The sequence below is a fragment of the Dermacentor andersoni genome, chromosome 3, assembly GCF_023375885.2.
Source record: "Dermacentor andersoni chromosome 3, qqDerAnde1_hic_scaffold, whole genome shotgun sequence".
Classification (NCBI taxonomy): Eukaryota; Metazoa; Arthropoda; class Arachnida; order Ixodida; family Ixodidae; genus Dermacentor; species Dermacentor andersoni.
This window is the reverse complement of record NC_092816.1, coordinates 63797976-63821443: the sequence shown is the minus strand read 5'-3', so window position 1 is coordinate 63821443 and position 23468 is coordinate 63797976. Positions and strand designations below refer to the sequence as shown.

The 23468-nt window shown below is 42.7% G+C and overlaps 1 protein-coding gene across 5 annotated transcripts in view; it reads right to left on the bottom strand.

The window, feature by feature from the left end:
- The window catches only part of Iml1 (GATOR complex protein Iml1), a 66065-nt gene that overhangs the window by 31041 nt on the left and 11556 nt on the right, over positions 1-23468 (bottom strand). For 4 of the 5 annotated variants that reach the window (XM_072287171.1, XM_072287174.1, XM_072287173.1 and 1 more), the window contains 10 exons: positions 21866-22000; positions 21720-21781; positions 20730-20800; positions 18453-18522; positions 18323-18356; positions 16461-16584; positions 14493-14698; positions 10481-10671; positions 724-778; positions 493-636 (listed from right to left, as the gene is read on the bottom strand). In XM_072287171.1, coding sequence (XP_072143272.1) covers positions 493-636; positions 724-778; positions 10481-10671; positions 14493-14698; positions 16461-16584; positions 18323-18356; positions 18453-18522; positions 20730-20800; positions 21720-21781; positions 21866-22000 — 1092 coding nt within the window. The remainder of the gene's footprint in view (positions 1-492; positions 637-723; positions 779-10480; positions 10672-14492; positions 14699-16460; positions 16585-18322; positions 18357-18452; positions 18523-20729; positions 20801-21719; positions 21782-21865; positions 22001-23468) is intronic. The other variant, XM_072287172.1, reaches the window with a different exon arrangement.

The following is a 23468-nucleotide window of genomic DNA, read 5'->3' as shown; positions in this document are numbered from 1 at the left end:
ATCCCGTGATCTCGTGCTTAGCAGCGCAACATCATAGCTGCTAAGCCACTGCGGTGGGTGGCTGGACTGCGATGCACACCTGCTTGCAGTAGTGAAATATCGCAAAGGAAGGAGCATGCAAATCATCATCATCAGGCTATTTATGTCCACTGCAGGATGAAGGCCTCTCCGGGGATCTTCAATGATCCCTGTATTGCGTTAGCTGGCTCCATCTTATGCCTGCAAATCTCCCAATTCCATCAAACCACCCCAGTTCTCTACCATACCCAACTGCATTTCCCTTCACTTGGCATCCATTCTGTAACCCTAGTAGACCACTGGTTATCTGCCTTACGCATTAGATGCTCTGTCCAACTGCATTTCTTCTTCTCAGTGTCAACTTACTAGAGCATTTGCAGCATGCCAATGTTGCAGTCCGAAAAGCAGGTACATTCCAACACTGTGAAAATATTTTGCAGTGCCAGAATACTTTAGGCATGAGAGCGAACAGACCTTCTTTAGCAGCCTTCTTGTGTGGAACATCCATCGCAGGTTTTTCCTGGTGCACAGAGAGCTCATGATTTTGAACCATCATCCGGCTCGAACTGTGTGGTATGGCCTGGTAGTGGTGCTGTTGCATGAAAATTCCAGTTGGTCCTGAAGAGAAGCAACATAAAGGACATTGATATTCCGGAGTGACAGGTTTGAACAAAGGAACCGAACACTGAAAGAAAAAAGCTCTACCCAATGGGAACACGTGCGTCCACCGACGGCGGTTCGATGTCAGCTTGATTGTCACCTGCAGAAAAAAATTTAATATAAAGCGCAAGGACAGAACCCAAACATTCTCACATGCAGCAATTTAAGTAAAGCAGGTACCGTGCAGTAATTAGCAACGTGTGTGAATATTAGAATTATTTTTTCAAATCTAACACAAATCCCTTTATTTTACAGCGAAGGTGTATATGGCTAGCTGACTCGTTTGTCTGTCTGTCCATCCATCTGTCGGTCGCCTGTACACCTAGAACTCCTCCAGCACAACTCTATGCGCATGCACAAAAAGAAAGAGAGGCGCGTGATTAGCCAACACCACCTAGACAGCCAAGGACTGTTGACTCCGATCCACAACGTCATGCTACCTGGCCTGAAATTTCCATTGACAAGACTGACATGATGAAAGCGGTGATATCAAAATAACTGTTGCCTACTCGGGGGCATCCCCATAAGATTCTATGGCAGTCAGGCCAGGAAACATGACGTCATGGATTGAAGTGAAAAGGCCTTGTGCTATCTAGGTGGTGTTGGATTAGCTGTGCCAGTAGTGACGTCGTTGCTCTCTGTCACAGCCAACCACGCGCTGCTGCAGCAGTTTCCCTCTGGCTCTGAAATGGGTAGGCCACATGTCATACGTACACCACACATCAGCAACACCACAAGCAGAACCTGGAACGAGCTCATCTACGCCGCGCCGATGCTGCTGCCCGGGCACAAGACAGGCTCGTGCAGCCGAGCGCAAGCAGAAACTCCATACCAAGAATCCAGCAGCCTACCAAGCTGTCGTTTAATGAACCGCCGGGATTAACCCAGTGATAAACACCAGGGCTGCACGTTTCAGCTTCGCTGGTTAACCATCTGTACAAAATGCTTGGGCAGTTATCTTTCTTTTTATTGTAGCACCATGCTGAAACATGATTATTCTTTTGACAAGTAATAAAAATTCTTTATTATAAAAGCTCATTAATTTCGCCTCCACAATTTCGAAAACCGCAATCTAGAAGCAGTTCTGGACACTCAAACAAGGCTGCAAAGTGTTCTGCAAAAACATATTTACGGTATGTAGGCAAGATACTGCATCGTCGTTCACATTAGGCTACTGTATATGCAGTAATCTAAAGAATAAAGCACCATCAGAATAATGATGTTTGCTCTTATTTATGTACAAGGAACAAGCAAGCAACCTAGAAACTTGACAGCATCTAGTTTGACACATTCGCAGCAGGAGTAGTAAATACAAACGCAGGTGGTCTGTCAATAGCCACATTAATCGTGCCACTTATCAGACCCAATACTTGATGCATATCTCTTCTAAAGGTATTTCAGTTCCAATTCAGTTCTTAATTAGCACAGCTCTTTTAGTACTACTACTCTCGGCTTTTCCATTGCAATGTTTGCATGCTATGTTTTTTCTATAGTCATTACTCATTGACTGTAGTTCTGTTCAACGGTCAAAAGACCGTTAAGGAAAGTGGCATGCACAGCCACAGCCACAGCGATGCATTATGGGAATCTTGAGGGACAGCGCTCCATCGTCTGCTTCTTGCATGGCCCGCTGCATAGGTGCCGCAGCAGGACCACCCTTCCAACTGCTTTAATCGCTTGATCAGTACTGACAGCATAGGTTGTGACACATGCATAAAGGGTTCGGATGCTCACTGTCGGAACATGAGGTATGTCTGTTACATTGTTTTCTATTTCTTTATTTATTTATTTACTTATACAATACTGTAGACTCATGGTCCAAGCAGGGTGGTCGATACAAAGTACAAAAGAAATGCAAAAGAAACAGCAACGAAAGAAAGCAACAATAATACAGGCTCAGAAAGGTTACTTCACACTTTGATCACCTGCTTTGGCGAGGCAGTTCCATTCATTAATGGTTCTTGGAAAATGAAAAAACTTAAATAGGTCTGTACAAGCAAAATATGGGGTTAGGGCGTTTTCATTGTGGTGTCGGGTGGGCCTGCTAGTTAAGGGTGACAAATATGTTGTTGAATCTAGCGCTAATTTTTTTTTCCAAGAGTTGGGAAAGAAATTCTAATCTAAATTTTTGCCTTCGTGCCTGTAATAGGGGAATGCTATTTGCTTGCATTAAATCAGAAGGTGTGTCTAATGTAGAAAATTTATTAAAAACAAACGGCCTTTCTCTGAATACATTCAAGACTATCAATGTTGCGTTAAGGGGGGACGCGGGTTTTAGATCGCGGAAAATGGCCAGAAAACCGATTTTTTGAAAATCACATTTTCAGTTTCTATAACCCTTTTTCTGTGTGATACCCAAATATCATCCCTGTAAACCACCTAGAAGTGCTCTAAAAAATTCGTTTCATTAGCCAAGGTGGCGAAAAATCTCGCGGAAATCAAGAAATAACGGCGTTTTTCACGCCACAATATCTCCGGAACGGCGCGACCGAGCGCCGCCATCTTTGTCTCGTTGGAAAGCGCATTTCTCCGTCTTCAAATTTGCCGCTTCAGCGATGTCCTCCATACAGAAATAAGCGCACAAAAAGCAAATGATTGAAGGTCGTGCCGGAGTCTGCGATTGGCCGCGCCCGCCACGTGACTCCAGCGCGGTTCGCCATTGGTCCGGCGCTCGCGTCGTCTGCTCGGCTCTTTGCACCTCGCGAGTTTGGCGTCTCCACTCGCCGTAATTTCGACGTGACAAAACGGGCGCTACGCGGACATCGCAGTAGCGTGGCCGATCCCTACGCTTGTGGACGTTTCAGACTCGCGGCTAAGCATTCCGAGCGTCGGCAACGCGGACTTCGCGACGAAGATTCACGCGCGGAATCCTCGGACATGCGGCTAAGCCTTTCAGCACTCGGTGTTTCGAATTCGTGACAAATTCGTATCGCGCACGCAATCCTCGGAAACGCGGCTAAACATTTCGCGCATAGGGAGCCTCCGACTCGGCGATCATGCACATCGCGCGCGGACTTCTCGGACCGTCACCTAATCATTTTGTGCATCGGCGCCTCCGACTGTGCGAACCAGCGCATCGAGTGTCGACTCCTCGAGCCCGCGGCTAGGAATTTCGCGCGTCGGCACGTAGGACCGCGCGAATGAGCGCGTCGAGTGTCGACTCCTCGAGCCCGCGACTAGGCATTTCGCGCGTCGGCAATTCGGACTGCGCGAATAAGCGCATCGAGGGTCGAGTCCTCGAGCCCGCGACTAGGCATTTCGCGCGTCGGCACCTTGAACTGCGCAACTAAGCACATCGCGCGTCGGCTCCTTGTATCTGCAGCTATGCATTTCGCACATCGGCACTTCGGACTCGCAACCAAGCACATTGCGCGTTCACTCTATTATCATATTGTCACGATAGCTCGTAACAATATCTATCATACCACCCCTTCATAAAGAGAACCTCATCATGAGCTCTGTTCACTAGGCCCCTTGGGCTGGTACACACCTGGCTGCAGAAGTGATCGAGGCATCATACAAAAGTAAAATTCTGGAAAGCACCTAGCAGCTGCATATCTATCACTGACTCTCTGATCCTAAGTTCCACAGCCACTGTCAGGTGAAGATGACTTGGAAGGCTACTTACACTCGGAGCCTTCATTCAGTAACATGGTAAATTCTACCAAATGAAAAAAAGAAAAGTGCCTCACTGATTGTAATGGAGACTGCTATCAATCAGGCAGCCTGCATGTACAACACTGGAACTATATTCATGCCCATACAGAGTTCTACACTTCGGTTTGAAACCCAGGCACCATGCTCTTTGTAGAGCGTGGTGCCTAATAAAGTTTCTTGTGCTAGTTCAGTGGCCAGTGTGCTATTATTGTGAGAGTGTGCAGTCACACATTTAGTATGGCCATTCTTACAAAACACGGCTTCAAAATGGTGCCATTTGTATTGCTGTAGATTCACTTCAGCAAAAGCTACATTTGTTTGAAACTTCAAATGCGTTTATTTCAGTTCGATGTTTTTGCACACTGTACTCTGCCTTACGGGTGTTTTTTCTGGGTTGTTTTTGGCCAAAAATGACAAGGGTGGTATCATTTTATTCGTATTGAAATGATCTGGGGGGTGATGCTATTTTTATTACTCTTGCGCCGTCATGAAAATTACATTCAGGTATAGTAATCACTGCTAATTAGAAAAAAAATTTCATAATAAATGAAAGATTGTTTTCTTGTCCGCAAAATGCTTCCAAATGAATAAAAATAGCATCACCCCCTACAGTAGGTCTTTAGCAATGGTGTCATGCATTTAGTTTTTCGTTTAGCAAGACGGAATCATCAAAAAGCCCCGTAACGAGTTTGAAATTAATTTGACTTCAGACCTCAATATTTTTTGAACTGCTACAGCCATCAGAAATCTAATTACAGATCTGAAATCAGCACGAAAAATTATCCCAGACAGTGGAGTTTATTAAAGATTCACCCAAAAATAAGAAAAAAACTTTTAAGACCCACCTCCCCCCTTAAGTATGAGGATCCCATATAATGCATGCACATTCCACTCTTGGCCATACAAGAGCAGTATAGCAGAGGAGCTTAACACTAGTGGGAGCAGTTTTAAGTTTATGTTTAAGGACACAAAGCTTGCGGAATGCAGATGAGCAAACATTATCAAGATGAAGATTCCAAGACAGGCTTGAAGCGAGTGTCACAACTACATATTTATAGCAACTTCCTGTAATGGTGAATGTAATGGTAATGGTGAATATGTAGATGTATGACAACGAATTTTTTTTTTTTTTTGTGAGTAACTGGAAGGCAGACACATTTGCTCGTGTTAAGGGCCATTCCTCATTTTGCACACCATTCACGTATATTGCCTAAACTAGTGTTGAGGTCGCTGTAATTGTTAGTACAATTAATTTCTTTAAACAAAACAATATCACCAGCAAACAATTTTATTTCTACACCGGGGCGAACAACATCAACAATATCATTAATATACAATATAAAGAGCAAAGGGCCTGACACACTACCCTGAGATACACCAGATGTGACCGGAAGACAGCCTGAGCATTTACCCGCTACATCAACGTATTGTTTGCGATTATTCAAGTAGGCTGAAATCTAAGCAACAAGTATTTGTGGAATGCCTATTGTTTCAAGTTTGAAAATGAGTTTAATATGAGGAAATTTATAGAAGGCTCTGCAAAAATCTAAGAAAAGCATATCTATATTACCGTGTCTATCGAGGGTTAATACGAGAGAATGAAATAATGTGATAAGTTGAGCTACGACTGATAATCCTTTACGAAAGCCACGCTGATAGTTGGTCGATATGCAGCCTTCCTTGAGGAAGTTTGTTATACTAATAGCTGTGATATGTTCCATAATTTTACAGCATTGCGAAGTTAGTGCAACAGGACGGTAATTTCCTAGTGTCAGGCAGTCTCTCTTAGTAAAAATGGGTACAATTCGGGCTGTTCTCTAACCACTGGGCCGTTGTGAAATCAGCAAAGAAGTCCGAAAAATAATAACCAAAATGTAGCAAGAGGTAAAGCATATTGTCGTAGGAATATGTTTGGGATATTGTTGGGACCGCACGAAGCTTTGGTTTTCAAATTAAGCAGCATAGATACCACACCAGGATAAGAAATTAATAGTGTGTCTGCACATGAAAAAATTGTTGTGTTACATGCACAGTTTGAAACGAAAGTGTTAAACACGCTCCGAAAATATTAACTGAAATGCTGGGCAATGGCTCTCTGATCTGTTACGTCGATTCTTTCAACTGACATTTGTGATACCGTTTTTTTCTTTTCGCTGATATAATTCCAAAATTTACTGGTGTCACTTTTAATAAAGTTAGGCAAGGAAGTTCTGAAGTAATACTCTCTTGAGCTACACACAGCTTGAGCGAGGTTGTGCTGCGCATCATATATCAAATCTGCCGGTGCCTGTCATTTTTTTAATCGTTTAACTTTGCGTTTCATCTGAATAATGCTGCGATTTATCCAAAGTGTTTGCTTGTTAATCTTTCTGCACTTGGTTGGCACAAAGTTATCTAAGCAGAAACGACACATTTCTTTGAACCGTGTCCAGAGTACGCTGACATCTGCATCGTCAAAACTGGTAAGACATGTTTCCATGTGTTCAACTATGTGTGCATCTTTAGCCCTAGAGTAGTCTTTAAAGTAACAAAGTAATGTACTATTATGGCTTGTTACTGGAACAAGAGCAAAGGTAACGCACACGAAGTTGTGATCAGAGAGACCTTGTCCTACTTCCACAGTGCGTTCAGAGAAACTGCAATTAATAAACACAAGATAAAATATTGAGATGGAATCGCCCTGTACTCACGTTGGTACGTTAACTATTTCTAACAGGTCATGCACAATCATAATGTCAAAAACTATGTTAACATCTTTTGAGGTGTTAATGCCAGCATCAAGGTGCTTCCAGTCTGCTCCAGGTAAGTTCAAATCACCAATTAGTAAGACCTTATTTTACAATTTAGCCATATAACTTTTCAGGGTGCTAAGGTAGTCTGGGGTGACAACTGGTGGACTGTACAGCCCAAATACAATTAGACCGCGGCCCCAGCAAGCCACCTTAATCCATATGCATTCTATTTCGTCAACATCTTTCATTAAAACAGTGTTGATACAGCTTTTAACTAAGATTGCTACACCTCCTCCCCTAGTGCGCCTGTCTTTACGAAAAACAGTGTAGGATGGCGGGAAGACATCATCAACGAGCAGTTGATCGTGCAACCAAGTGATGTGTGGATCATGTTGCCAGCAGAAGTATTTTGAAAGCTTCAGTTTTATTCACAATGCTTCGAGTATTAATATTTAGTAGCCTTAATTGCCTGTTACAAGGCCCTAGGGGAGTTCATGAGTGAGGCTTGGTCGAATGACGCTCTCCTGCCTTTACTCGCCTGTTTTGTGATTCATCCCAATAAAATGTTTCTTTAGCAACTATAAGCCTGCCATGAAATAAGATTACTTTACTTCCTTACTGCCTTTCGTTCTTAGTGCTATCCCATAGCAACTTCCATTATTTTTTTCTGTATAGCTTTGTCAATGAAAAGTTGCATCACAACGCAGTCACCAGCTTGCAAGTGCATGTATACAAAGTAAATGTATTCGCAACATCTGACGTTGATATGTGCATTTTCATGGCATGTACATAGTTATAAAATGAGTTGTCTGTTTTACTGCCGCAGTACAGAAAACGTTTTATAGCGCGTCAGCTTGAAGTTTTGGCATGTTTGCATAACATCATCAAACTTGTCATATCACCACAGTGACTATGCAACTTTTGTTTTGGTGCCAGTTCTTCCAAAGCTTTCTACATTATAGTTTCTCACTGACGTAACCCCATATTATAACGAATCAGTTGCTTTTTCCCAGCATGTTGGGATCGCAGTTCTCCGGTCGACTATACTGTGACTCAAAGCCATTTTTTGTCACACATAGTTCTGACACCCCTTCAGGCCTTCAACTCGATTGCCACACTCACCACATGGGTTGCATCACATCGTTAAGCATCAGCGACAATTTTTCCATGCAGTAATACGTGTAACAGTAACTTACGGATGTAAAGCCTTGGCTTTGTGCGTAGCTAGCTGTTGCCACTAGAAATGCATTGCATGCGTAAAAGTAGGAGACACATGACATGATTCAGCGTCCGTCCTATGCCAACAGCTGTGCACCAGCCATTTTTAACCAGTCCTGACACAATGGAGTGTCGTATTCAGGAACTGGACGGCCACATTGAATCACAGCGTGGATCATCGTGTGACGATGCCTGCCACAGCGGTGGCACCGCCAATGGCCCGGTTCCTTGTTAGTCCGATTATCCTGATTAAGGCCGTTTGACTCTATCGCTTCTCACAGCGGCTTAAAAACTGGCTACAATTCGTTTCCAATAGGAAATAGCAACTCACTGATTAAGTTATGCCGAAAGTATGCCTATTCTGTAAAGAAGCTCTCACTACTTATATAACCACTGGCGAGATCGGGAACCACAAAGCAAGAACATTTTGCAGGCAGGCAGCATCACACCGATTGTCTCAGTGAGGCTGCTCACTTGGCTTGCACACACCAATGGTGTCAAAAAAACTGATTGTACTTATTTATGTGCAACATAATTGTACAAATGTTAATCACGTTGACAAAAATAAGCTGTCTATCATGAGCTAGATTGCAGGTGCCATCGGCCGTGGCTACAGGATCACGCGAGCTAGGCCTACTGGCTCTTTTGACGGCTGTCAGTTGACAGCGCGCTGTTCTGAAGTGGTTGTCACTCGCGTAAGTGTGCATTATTTATTGACAATGTTCATGCAAAACAAAGCAACATCCTGCAAAGATGTTTGTTTTGTACTCTTTCAGGAGGATGTGAAGTCTTCCAAATGTCCACACATTCAAATTTGAGTGGAACACATGTCAAACCACACATAACACAGAGCGTGCGCAGGATTGGACACCAGATCAAAGCGAGCATTTACTGCCTTTATTCCCACCCCCTCCGCTGGCATAGTACCACAGTACCCCTGATTTCTCAACAGTTTGGTGGCCAAGAACCCCTTCTACCAGAAGTGCAAAAACTAGAAACCAAACCTAAAAATTTTCACGATTTTTTGGATGTCACAGATGACGCTGACATATTCAAGAAGAACTATTGAAACAACTTATGCAAAAATTTTTGTTCTGGCTGTTACTAATGATGACTGTTTGCTTTCTTTTTTGTTCTGTGCTCCCCTCCCTAGTTAACACTCCACGTAGAATGCCTTAAAATGTCCCTCACCAGGTTTGGCCATTTTGAGCTAGCAAGCGCAGAGCATACAATTCATAACGATCGTGTCTGCAAAGTATTATATTGCTACGCGCCATGGAAAGATAAGAAATTTCAACCCAAACACCGTTTTCCCTTCTCCTCGCGGCCACCGCACTCCATGCTGGAGGATGGTGTACATGTGCTAGTATGCCTACATACACATGTTCATGCTGTGACATCGCTCGTGGTGACACGAGACTTCGAGAATTATTCAAAGCAACATCTGTTATTTGTGTACTATGTTGCTTGAATAGACGAATTAAAGCTTAGAGAAATAATAAAAGACACAAACTGAATGTCTGGGTGTTTTTTGTTTTAGTTCACACCGCAGCAAGAGAGATGTATGTACTTCCATTTCGTCTGCTTCTTCTCACATCGTGCAGTCGCGCGTGCATATACCGAAACTATCTAATTTTCTACCATGTTCCATCGCAAGATCGTGCTCTATGATCCACTTGTGTCTGCCTCACTGTTTGTGCAGCATTGACTAATACCGCTAGTCAGGTGTCCTCATGCACAGCAGCGCAAAATCATGCGCTGCGCAAAACAAGACAATCACAACAGCTTGCACGTGATACCGTCAGTGGAAGTGCACCGCACCGCAACAAGAACGAGGAGAAAAATAAGATGAAGGCAGGGCCCGTGATGTATGTGTTACGCGATCCTCAAGCTCAGGTATAGGAGAATGCAGGGAAGCAATTTTGCTTGCAAAGGCTAGACTGGGCATTTGGAGAGAGCGTTTATGTTTGCGGTGAAGCTCACCTCCTGATATCATGGGTTCGTAGCACTGAAATATTTCTATCTTGGCTATTAATGAGCCGATTTGAAAAATGTTTGCGGCAGAACGTTCCCTAGAGGACAAGTAACAACTTCCAGCATGTAACCAAAGTTTGTTATGTGGCCTGGTGAGGGGCCCTTTAAGGCTCATAAATGGTGATTGCAAGGATATCTGCTGGCTACCACCGGCCACTCACCTGTGAAGGGTCAAAAGGATTAATGAGAGCCCTGGGCTGTTGAGGTGTCTTCTGCCTTTCCTGCAGTGCCTCAGGAACCTGGCCAGCACTACCAACCACTGTTCGGTGCGGTGGAGACACTACAAACTCGAAGTTTTCTTTAGCTGCCAGCACCCGCGGCTTCTCCACATCGCACACGGCTATAGCTGCACCTGCGGAGCAATACATCTCCATGCTTTCATACTGACATTCTGCTAAGCTGCAGCAAAAATTTATGCCAATACTCAAGACTTTTGGCATGCTCATTGTAAGAACATCTGCAGCCGTGGTTTATGTGAATCGAGCAAAGAAGCTACTGTTTGTTTCTCCAAAGCCGAAGAGATTGAGAGACGCAGCACTCCTCAAACTCTTAAGTTTTAGAGCACCCGTTAGAGCAAGGCTGCAAGAGCACACTGTTCTGAATCTCGTTTTTTGCAGAGCAACTTAAAACTTTTGGCAAAAACTGTAAGTGGTAAACAGCGAAAATGGAGTCGGGCAAACATCCAAGCAAAAACAAACTTGCAGGCTTGATGCTTTCTGAACACCAAGCAAGAAGTGAATAATAACACCGAAGAGACATAAAGCACATGTGAAAGCATTTGAGTTGAACTAACCTAATCTGTGCTGTCTTGTTAACCTTTTGAGGGTTTTTGTCGTACTTGTATGGCACGTATCTTATGTCTGACATTTCGTATGCATTTGGCACCACTGGCTGTTGGGAGGTGCCGCCATCTCGATAGAGTTGCTCAAAGTCAATTGAAATTTGAAACCCCTATGGTGACCTCAATAGCAATCCCTTTATTGGCAGTGTCTGTCTCGGTGGGGATTAAGGAACGGCGAATGTGTTGAGCACACGTCATCTCCCGTTGAAAACACCCGCCTGCCCTAGGAAGATTTTCAAGCAATAACCACAGTTCACAATGTCTGATAATAATATTTACCCAATTTTATTGTGCACTTTCTTTTTTTCTTGAAAATTGGCCTGGGTATTGTGTGTGCGGTGAAACCAAAATTATCTTTACGACGTTTGTATGCTTTGCCGCATGACATAGATGTAGTGTGGCGAAGCTGAAGTTCTAAAAAAACATCACCCATTATGGTGCTTATAAGAGCTGAAATTTGTGCGAGTTTGTGAGACTGCATACTTGACCTCAGGGGAGCAGAGTGTACTCTAAAGGAATGGGTTGACAACAGAAATAAGTATGCAGTAATATCGTATAATCATGGGCTTTTGCGTCACCTAAAAGAAGTGGCCTCCCAATATAATGTTGATGTTGTTTTAACTGCTAAGAACGAGCTAGGCGCCATTTGTCCATTTTTTCAAAAGTGCATGCGCAGGAAGGGGAAGCCAAAACAAGCTCAGTGCACCTCGAGACACAACAGAAACTTCGTTACTTGTGCATGTAATGTTGTGTACCTCATTTCTTTTTTTTATGTGGGCATAAATACATCGGACAGACAGGCTCCTGCCTAAACATTAGTCTCAGAGAGCACGACAGCTCCCGAAAAGGGTCGCCATATTCGCATCTTGCCATACACTGCTGACAATGCGGATGTAAACCCATTTTACACGACGCATCAGTCTTCTTTCGGCACCAAGATAGGATAACTAGGGAGGTTGCATAGGCTTTCTACATCCACAAAAACAGTTACATGAGTGTCAGCCAACCCTCAATTGACCTTCACACAAGTGAAATAACATATCTTGACATGGCATTTTTCACTGCTAACACAACACTATCAGTGCCCACATGATAAGGGCCCAATTCAGAGTTTGCTTCTGTCTTACGATCTCGGAGCTTTTGGTTTTTGTGTTTTTATGCGCATAGCCGTGTCGCGATTGAATTTTACAACTGTCTTAAACTTTTGGGGAGGATTAGAGCACACTTGCACAATGATGTATTGTGCTTCTGATCCCTGTCAACAGATAAAAACGCATGGTTTTTTGAGAATAAACTTTAGTTTGAAGTTAGAGCTCGTCCTGTCTGATCTTTCTTTACTCTGTCCCCGTGTTTTTTGCACTTCAAGACAAGTATGCACTATGGTGCAACACATATTTGACCCTTACATATTTTTCTTGCTAGAAAATCAGGTGCACATTAGATTTCTATTTTGTTTAGGAGCTTTAAAGTTATGTCTAGGTTAGTTTTCTACTTTGGGCACATAGAAAGCGGGCACGCATTTGATTTGGAGACGTGTTAGAATTGGGCAAATAATGCTAACTGAGTCAGCAATGCACTTTGTTTAATTTAACTCACCAGATAAATTGGTCACTTTTGTTGGTCCCATCAGGGCCGAATTAACGGAAGTCGACTGTAGCGTATATGCGTGTATACTGTTGGTGTGAGTAAATAGCTTTTAAGACAAAATATTGCATGCAATAAATTTTTGCTGTACTCAGAGTTTTCGATCATTTCCTGCTACTGGAAATTGCAATTAAGGAATTGACCATGGGGACACGGCCACTGCGAAAAAATACAACCATCAAAGGGTTAAAGTTTACTAAAATAAGCTACCCCTACTTCTGGCTTACAGACACTGTCTGTACAAAAGGTCTTGTTTGTAGTTGAAATGAGAAAAACGGAACATCTACATATGTTCAGGAGGAAAGAAAGTTGTGGATACTATTTATGAAATTCATATTTCTCATCTTATTTCAACATCAAGAAATTTCACTGCCACCACAAAGGAGTACCAAGACAATAAATGGAAACTTCCGCGGATGCAGATGGTCGAAGGATTGAATTACAAGCGGCTGCTTGCAAAGGGCACCTCTTAAATTGCGTGCTGTGCGACAAGAATGACCGCTGAAGTAAAGCCGCATCTTGTCCCGTGTAAAGTCCAAGTGTGATAATATCCTATTATGCCCCGCGCACTGTGTGCTTTAGGTGCGAGTGAAAGTGCGCAATGGTGAGACAAGACAATGCCTTCACGAGTGCCACCTCCCCACACATGCAAAGGCAAAGAGAAGGAGGGGAGCGAGCTTGCGGTATTGCGATCAAGTGCGAGCGAGGGGGCGGATTGGGGGGGGGGTAAGTTGGCGCAAGTCTCGACCGTGGCCGCGCATGGCTGTAAGTGCGGCCGAGCGCATACGCAGCTGCACACCCTGCTTTATTAGAGCTAATCTGCCGCGTGTGCAAAGAGTGGGGGTGCCAAGAGGGAGTGGCATCTTGTAAGCTGTCTTCCCGCATGTTTAGTATTAGAGGTTGTATAGCCTCAAGTTTCGATGACCCGTTGAAACGAGAGGCAGACGAAGCATTCGCTCCCTGCTGGCGGTGCTTATCCTGATGGCGTTGTCCCAGTGCGAGCGACACTATCAGCCGTGCGGGCAGAGTGCATGCGAAAGTGTGGCTGGCTTCGCTTAATTCGTACCACCGATGTGAAGATTTTGTTGACGTAAGTGGCATGAAACTGTATCATTCGTCGCCAACTCCCAAATTTATCAAAATGAATTGTTTCCCGAATTCAAATTTGCTTTTTTCGATCGCCCGATAATTAGGAAAATTCTGCGGCCCCTTTCCGTATAAGAAAAATCTATTGGCGACTGTACTTATTTGCATAAAGGGTTGAATTTCAATAGAATGAAATTTCGATATAACGAAGCAAATTGCCAATTTTACTGACTTCATTATATCGAAGTTTAACTGTATAATCACCATCGAGAAAGTCATCCTCATCCTTCTGGATGCTTCAAGAATAAAACAGTCTTCCAGTAGATTTTGTGCAGGAACCAAATCTTTTTGTGAAAAATAATTTCAAACAGCCTTCATAAAAACCTGGAGGTGAAGAAGGGTGTTTGTGTGAAAGGAAATTCATATGCCACTTTGTAAGTGTACCCAAACCACTGTTTTAACTTAGTTTATCATAACACAATGAACTGCACAAACACAACACACGAGGGCACACCGACAGGACAAGTGTGTTTTCATGTCTCCTTGTGCAGAATGTGTTTATCGCATTATCAGACAGGTGAAAAAAATGCTGTGAGACACACCATCGCTCCCTTGAGTTGAAGCTGCTTGAGTGCCGGCAAAACATGACACCCCACGCCTAGGGATTGATATGGCACCCGAGCGGGAATGGGACGACCCACTAGAGTAGGTTGGTGATGACGAAGTGTCATCGTCCTGATTCAAGGGTCGTGGAGGTGTTGGCAGATGAGAACGACGGCGCATATTGGCCCTTTGCAGTGTGCTCATCCTACAGGATAAAAAGGGTCAACTTTACAGGTCAAGCCTGGACGAGAAAGCAACACTACATATATAGCATCTCCCAGCTAACGTTAGCCCAACGGTTACAAGAAGAAAAAAGAAGGTTTAGGGAACACAGTGCAAGACATGATTTTAATACCTATCATGTTCGGTCGCCAGACTTCTGATGACCAAACACTGTAGGTCTTTTAACCATATCCTGCATGATGTTATTTTTTAACCTTTTTCTTCCCTTTAAACAGCTTGGTTAATGTTAGCTGGGACACACGGCAGAAGCACTGCAAATACAAAAGAAATGCATTTTGGAGAAGTGTAAATTGGAACAGCATGCATTATACTGCAAATTCTAAAGATATACTTCTAGGAAGTGTGGCTAAATACAAGATTTTCATGGATACAGTTTGCACCCTGGCTGGCTTCAAGTTTGCAACTATAATATGTCCCACGAAGTTTTTAATTGAAGGTTAGTGGTTTTGAGTTAAGTACTTCATTCATTAGTGATAATCACATAAATTGTGATATTTCTGAGAACAATGTGTAGGTAGAACGAAATTGTGTCCTTATATTAGCTTTACTGTGTCTAATAGCCCCTTCGATTATGGGGTTTTATGTCCCAAAACCACTTTTTGATTATGAGGCACACCGTAGTGGAGGACTCCGGAAATTTTGACCACCTGGGGTTCTTTAACGTGCACCTAAATCTAACTATACGGGTGTTTTCACATTTCGCCCCCACTGAAATGCGGCCGCCGTGGCCGGGATTCAATCCTGCGACCTCGTGCTCAGCAGCCTAACACCATAGCCACTGAGCAACCACGGCGGGTTAATAGCCACATCAAGTCTTCCTTGAAACTATAGCTATGGCGGTGATAACTGATGAGGAAGTGCTCCCACTGGTTATAAAAGAAATTCCACAGGACACGGTGGACAGAGCTATTATGGCTAAATGTGCAGAATTTTCAAGGATCAAACCAAAATACAACAAATCATGCAGTTCCTTGGCACTGTGTATCAACTTTATGCACTTACGTATTTCCACTCTCATTTTCATGAAGTATGTCTGCTAATCAACTTAAGTGTTATTTTCAAGTATGATTATTACAGTTCAACCTCGATATAGATCGAACAGCGCAGTGATCTCGAAATAGTTCGATATAGCCAGAATTTCATATATAAAATCACGTAGAATATGCGTAAAGAACTTGTACAAACCAATCAATGAACCAATCGGGGCACAGTAAATACTCACTTCAAGCTTCACGCAAAGTATTTATTTCTTTGGCTGAAAGTACTGCAGCAGTATAGTCTGCTTCTTATTGGCAGCCATGTGCTTAACTATGGCGTCCTCTAGGTAGTGTAAACGATCCACAAGCAATAGGCCGGTGCCTTCTATTACGTCACAGTAGCGGTGTAGAAGGGCTTCATACCATAGTGTTAGGGATGGTGGAAAAAAAGCTGCACGATGGCTACCTTGGCTGTCTCCGCTTCCACATAAAACCACTAGCAACACGGCAAAATAGCACATGTAGCAATGTTGCAAAGTAGTGGCTGTGTAGTGCCTAGGAGTTGTATCCCCCATAGCTACAATGCTTTGATTCAAACAAGAAGCAAGGTTTTTAACCACTGCATATACTGTCTTTGTTTCTGTAGCCATAAAGCACCATTGCTAATGTAATCATGTGCGCATCAATAGGCATATGCATTATATTTTCATAGCTTGCAAGCTTCTAACTCCCATAAGTATTGCTCACTTGGGCCCAGCTTGGTTCGGAGAGCATCCCTTGAATATGTTGGCATCATACTCATCATAGTCGTACACTACAGAGATGCTGTCAGAGGCCCGAATAGGAGGCTGACCACGGCATGCGTACATCCCTGTATGTGAAATAAAGACAATGAGGACAGATGCCAGTGAGTATCTGATTACACTGTATCACATGGTGCTCTAGTAAAACTGAATGCTTACAGTTATTATTGCCAGAACAGCGTGAAAATTTCTGAGCAGCATATGAACTGTCTCTGCTTCTACTCCTTTGTGTTGTCATTTTAAAGCCAATAAAATTCAATTATGTGCAATTCAAGAACTACACGGAGAGCAGAAAGCACAGGATAGCCCTGCAACTGATGTCAGCTTTAAATATATACAGTAATATATGACCTGTAGCTATGGCACAAATCCACCAAAAAGAAAAAGAAAATGAGCAAAAATTTAGATTCTTGCATCTAGCTGAACCTCACAATCTTGTAATCCATCGAGGTTACAGAGGGTTGGCTTACATATGCATTAATCAGTTCTCAAAAGCCTGAGCAAAATCTCAGTCACGCATAACAACCATTATGAATATTACTTTACTCTCCTTTTCTATATCACAAGCACAGCAAAGCCACAAGTGATACACTGTTTGCATATTTCAAATATCTTCAGCTCTTTGCCAACACTGTCATGCACTTTCATAACTGCGTGTCCTCTTACGTGATGCTTCATGAACAATAATTTTTATCGACTTTCCCTGTCATCTAGTATAAGGAAGCTTACAGTTTGTAACTATAGTAATTGCACTAGACATTGTCAGTGTGTCACCATGTCAGCAAAGCTAATTCAGCTTTCTTATTAAGGTAAGATGTTAAAGGGACACTAAAGAGAAAAATAATTTGAACCGTGTAAATAAATTACCCTTCTGCAACACCAAAAAAGTCACTGTTGATGCTTGGTAAGCCAGAAATGATGAAAAAAATGAAATACAGGTGGCGCCGCTGCTTCAACGTTCTCTAATCAGCTCGCCATGACATTATGAACATCTGACATCTGTTTGCTGTGACATTATGGACATTTGACATATACTCAGGAGTAGCTAATGTTTCATCAGTAGAGATGCACCACATTATGTTCCAAAAGCGCCAACGACTGAACTTAGCAAGTTTCAAGAGCTTTAACGTTCTTGTTTAACAACAGCCCAAGAACGAGAAGAAGATACTTTGAAATCCATGATGTAACAGTGACATACCACAGCAAGATTTTGGTGCAAAATTCAAGAAATAAAACACTGACCTTTGTTTTCTCATCTAATAATTAACCTACAAGCTCTGAATTAACAAATACAGTTTTGAAAGAACACCGTTTTAGCCTAGCCTAACTGACTCAGTGTTACTCCTTAGCATTCTTTTAAGAAACGACAACCGACATGTATTTGTCCAAGACGGTTAAAGCAAAAGACAGGAAAGACACAATTTACTTACAGTTCCTCTTCCACAATGAAATCACTTAATCAGGTAACAGAAGTAGAAAAGAGGTTTTGATAAATTATAAGCAGCAGTTAAGCTAATTTTTTAATTTACTCTATCCAGTCTACTCAAGACAGCAAGGCAACATGCAGTATACTGAATACCAGTGTAATGCCATAGTCAGTGGGATGTCACAAACACAGGTGGGAAGGTCAGTATAGCAGGAGAGAGCAATGAACATAAAAGTACATTAAAGTAAGACAGAAGCACCACACAAGTGCACCTCTGGGAACATGAACAGTACCAGAATAAAGTATGAACAACTCTGCATGTACAAAGGCCGGAGTATCAATAATGTGAAGAAGTAAAGGGAGGCAAGTGTGATACGTACCTGTACCGAGAGCTTTCATGTGGCTAGGCTTTGGCTACAGAACCGTGCAGAGAAAGAGCTACAGTTACATTCTGCACAGAGAACAACATTTTACAGGCCAGAAATATTGTCCCAGAGCACATTTACTAACCTGAGGAGTGGGAAGTTTGATGCGAGGCACAAACTTTGAGTAGAACTGTGCAGGTGTTGTTGAGTAAAAACTGCAAGCAAAGGAAATTGAGAGTTTCAGCTGTAAGATATGCATTTTTAGCATTCAAGGCTGTGCTGAAATAATAAATACATGCCTGTTCAAATATGCTACGCACTTATCCTGAAAAGAGAAAGCAAGCAAAAAAAACAACAACATGCGCTCTAACATGTCAACAAGGCCAAAAAATAAACAAGGCAATTCCAGACAGTTTAGCATACTGACAAAGTTAAGTTTTTATTGTACACTATATTCTGAACGTGCCCTTTTAACAATTTAGTGTCTGTTAACCCTTTCGCTGTCGGACCTTTCTGGCCGTGACGCACCCCCAGTGTCGGCTTGGTTTCAGGGAACGAGCATAATGGGGAATGAACATAGCCATTTATTTTTGATTATGATTGGTATACAAATAACATAGTCAATGCAATATGCACATTTCAGTGTTCTGCAGCTGATGTTAGTAATCATCATCTTCATCATGATAAGCCTGACTATAAAATCCGTTCAACATCCGAATCTGACGATGCGGAACCCTCTTCCTCGCATGCGACTCTGTCCGAGTCCGAATCCGCGCTCGGCTCGTATTCTGAATTGGAATTCAGCCACCGCTCCAATGAGCTGACGAAGGTCCCGCGCGCCGAGCCATCCGAAAGTAATCGCGCGCAGGGAGGATGCGCTTTCAGTCGCCCGCACAACGGAGAGAAATGGGATGTTGCGTGATCAAGAAGACAGAGGGAGATGGAAAAAAGCTAAACTAAGTTCGAAGGGCTTTACGTTTACTGCTGCCAGTCGGAAGCGAGGGTGCGGCGAGAGAGCGAAAGCAGCAATCAAGTCGCCGTTTTTGGAGAGGCAACGGCACGTGCGCCTGAACTTGACGCGCCGTAGCAGGCACACCAACAGAAGAAAAATAAAAACCTTCAAACCAGCGGAGATTGCAGAACAACCCTTGAACCCATAACCACACGCGCGCGACGCATGATCCCGCGAAGGCGGAGCCACCGCGCCACTTAGCAAAGAGAAAGTGGGGAGTGGCAGTCGCACCGTACTCTTCACTACGTGGAGTATAACACCGGTCGGGGCGAATATACAAACTTGTAGAAAGAGTCAACAGATGGCGTGGCCAATCCAGGAGCGCCAGCTTTGCGCTCAGGCGCGAAATTTTGAACGCACGATAGAGAACGTACCGGTACGTCAGTGACACTGTGGGGGGGAAGCGCGATGACGTACCAGTACGTCCGTGACAGCGAAAGGGTTAAAAGATATGAATTTCAAGGAAAATTAAATCATTTTCTATAGATGAAGCATCGTACCTAAGTTGCCTTCTCATGTTATTTGACCATGTTACAAGGGTTGCAATAGGTGCTGACACTTTTCCCTTTAGGAAGACATAGCAGGTGGCTGCTTCATGATTTCAAGCAAGTAAGCATGCATCAAACTATCACCTTTACCAACCTATCATGGCCAGGGCAAGTTTAAACTGTCCTAATAAAAGAGCTTTCACTAAGTAAACCCCATGAGTGTGCTTGAAGTCTAGTTCCCACACATGAATGAAGAATGCCTTGCATCTGTCAGTACCTGCACCTTATCATTGCAGTGCTTTTTCCAAAAAAATGCAGTGGCTTAAATTTTTAATTCAACTTAGATTAACTTGAGTTCATTGAGGTAAGGAAGAGCTAATAAAATTACATGCAATTTTATTTGTTTGTTCAAAAAGTACTGAAGCGGCTTCAAAGGCAAGAATCTTGCTTTTGTTTCAAAGTGAACAGGGGGCAATGGCATGCAATTTCTGGTACATGTCAAACAGCTGCCATGTTGGGTTCAATTCCCAGATCCCAGCAAGCACTTCCTTTATCAGTGACTTCCTCTACATACTGGCTAAGTCACATAATACTGTAGCAAATACTTATAGATCTCAAGTGTCTCCTGTTTCTGTTGATAAGCATTAATCAGTGAGTCACTCACAGTCTTTGAAAGACAAGCTATCAGCAATCTTGCATGCATTGTCTAGATGTATCATGATTTGCCAATGGCAAGAAAAATAGAGAGAGAAGATTTCAGAAATAGCAGAAAGGCTGGCCTGAGTCAGGTCAACTCCTTTAGCCTACTACTCTGCACGAAAGTAAAAAGGAAGGGGTGCCAATGGCAAAAATGTGGCTATATATATTGGGCTCTCATTCAAGGGGTGTTTGTAAACAAACAAACAAGAATCGGTAAGGGTACCTTAGGTTTATCCAGTGTGGCATGTTGTAGTCATCCTTCATATCCAAGCCAGTTGGATGCTTTGACTGAAACTGATATAAAAAAGAAGGGAAAATAAGCACATCTTAAACAATGATTAAATGAATAAAACCGAAAAAGAAAAAGCCAGGCCGTTATACAGCTTTCAATACTCAGAAAATGATTCCATGTTCATCACCTTTAATCCCAGCCGACAATACATATAGGTAACTATACGTAAATGTCTGGGCGTGCAAACATTCCCACTTCCAAATATTAATCGAACATAACTGTTTTTGACTGAGGTATTCAATTATGGGAAAATATACAGGGTTATTACATTATTAGAGCTTGGCATTAGGATCTTGTTGCGCATGTGATAGGATTGCTTGAACTTTGTGTGAAACATGACACTCCTTTGCTTCGGCAGTCACTCTCGGTCGTGCAACCCGTGATTTGAGAGGTGCGTTCTCAAGCAGCCGCATGTAATTCAACCATTTGACCATATGCTTTCATGGAAATTTTAATTGATTGCCTCGGCATTCATTTGCAGTGGCTGTGAAATTTCATTATATATTGAAATTGCGTATAAACACACTTCGTTATAGTGAGGTTTAATATGCATAGCGTTCTATGGAGAAGTAGTAATAAAATGTTAAGTACTTAATGATATAGAGAATTTTGTTATATTGAAGTTTTGTTATGTAGACGTTTAACTGTAGTAACTATGGGCCATATGTGAAAAAAAAAATTATCTGGACAAGCACACGGGACATCCTGGGGAGCAGACCAGTGGAGTATCTGAATAAATCCTTGTTTTAATTGTAAGGGATTCTATATTCACAACGCAGAGTACAACATAGCTTTACCTCCCTCCCCCAGCTATGCAACATAATGTGCTTATCAAGAGTGGCAAGCAATGATTAAGGAAAACATAGCTAAACATGTAGCAGTTTACGTAATGAAACAAGAAAGAAAGGTGCATTCATTCACCTTGAATAGTGGCACCGCATGCAAGGGTTGTTCACCAAGGCACACAAGGTCACTTCCAATGCCTGCAGGAATAACAGCAAGACAAGGTCACATCACATTCATAAACGGAATCTACTATGTGATAACACAAACAACCATGCTCTCACCATTATCAATGATGCGCTGCTTAGTAATGTTGGTGAGGTCTCGGTCAACCTCAAAGACACCTACACCGGGTGTGATGACAACACTAAGCTGACCGGTGCGGTCAAAGCTCCGATCCATAAAATGCTTTTCAAAAACTGCAAAGAATACAAAATAGAGCACAGACTTGACAGTTGTTGAAAAGTCAGGAGCATGAAAGCGTTACAGAAATAAAGTGAAATGTGATGATTTGGTCAATTCTACGAGTCCATTAATACTGGGCAACAACTCAATATTTTAACCCAATTGGAATGTTTTATTCTATTATGTAACCAATTATTTGGGGTTGTTGATTTATGTACATAAGCTCAAAACATCAAAACTAGTGAGTTAAGTACATGAAGTTTGAAGCAAAAATAAACTGGGCTACACATTAACAGTTACTGTTAATATTAGCAATGCTTGGCTTGAGTGGACAGATCAAACATTTCAAGCTCAACGGCCCTTATGCAATATCCCTTAACTACAGGCCTGCCCTTGAGGCAATAGATAAAAGCCTAAATAAATCACAAGTTCAGCTACAAAGACAAAGAAGCTTGGATAAGTCTTCTGGTGGCCCCACTATGAGGTGCCCGAGCCTTCTTAAAGGGGCCATCAAAGGATTTTTGAATATTGTAAGAAAATTTTGCTGATCTGTCTCAGAAGCTGTTGTGAACATGTGAGCCAAATATTGCTGCACTGCATGCAGCAGGGAAATTTCATGTCAAAAATATTGAAAAATCACATGCTCTTGCTTTCACAATGTCGTCATGCAGCGTCATCACGAGTAGCTGGTCCCACCAACGTTATTCGCTCATTTCGTCATCGCGAGAGCATTCTCAGTAATACATAATTGCTAATATTGAGTTAAATACATGAAACATATACATGTGAGCAATCTCTAAAAGACCGAAAAGTCAATTATCTTGGCACTGCCGGTTTACACACAATTTCACATATTTGCGTTTGCTGTGCATGGCCTCCGAGGCAGCAGCAGCATCCTGCTTAGCATAGTCTACCGCAGCCACCACAGGGTTCCGCGACGAGCTCTTTCACTGTCGGCTGCCTCGACATGTGTACATCAAGGCACCCCACTTTGCCACTGCAACGCTCAATTTTTTCGTGGGGCTTTGCCCTCTTGGCTTCTCAGCCGTGCAGCTTTCAGCGCACTTACAGAGACAAAGAGAGAAAGCCAGGTATTGGTGCGATAACTCCAGTTATAGTTGAAGAATTTTGAAAAATTTTTGCAGCATGACAGTAATAAGACGATGTCGTTTGATAGTGAGACCACTCTATGATTAGTTAGAAAAGTGTTTCAGGCCCCTTTAATGTTTGCTGGCATGAAGTTTAATGCCCATGTACTAGCAGCTGCTGCAGAGACCAAAATTTATTTCCATGGGATTTGACTACAAGGTGAGTGGGTGGCTTCCGTCCTTAGAAAACTATACACACCTAAGATTAGGTGTCTGTAGGTTAGGATAAAGAAGGGAATTGTTGCTCGATTCCCTTCCTTGCTTTTGAGGTAGTGAAGCAGAGACATCGGTGCCAATGTTTGCCGAAGTTTGTTCACATTTCCACAGTTTATTA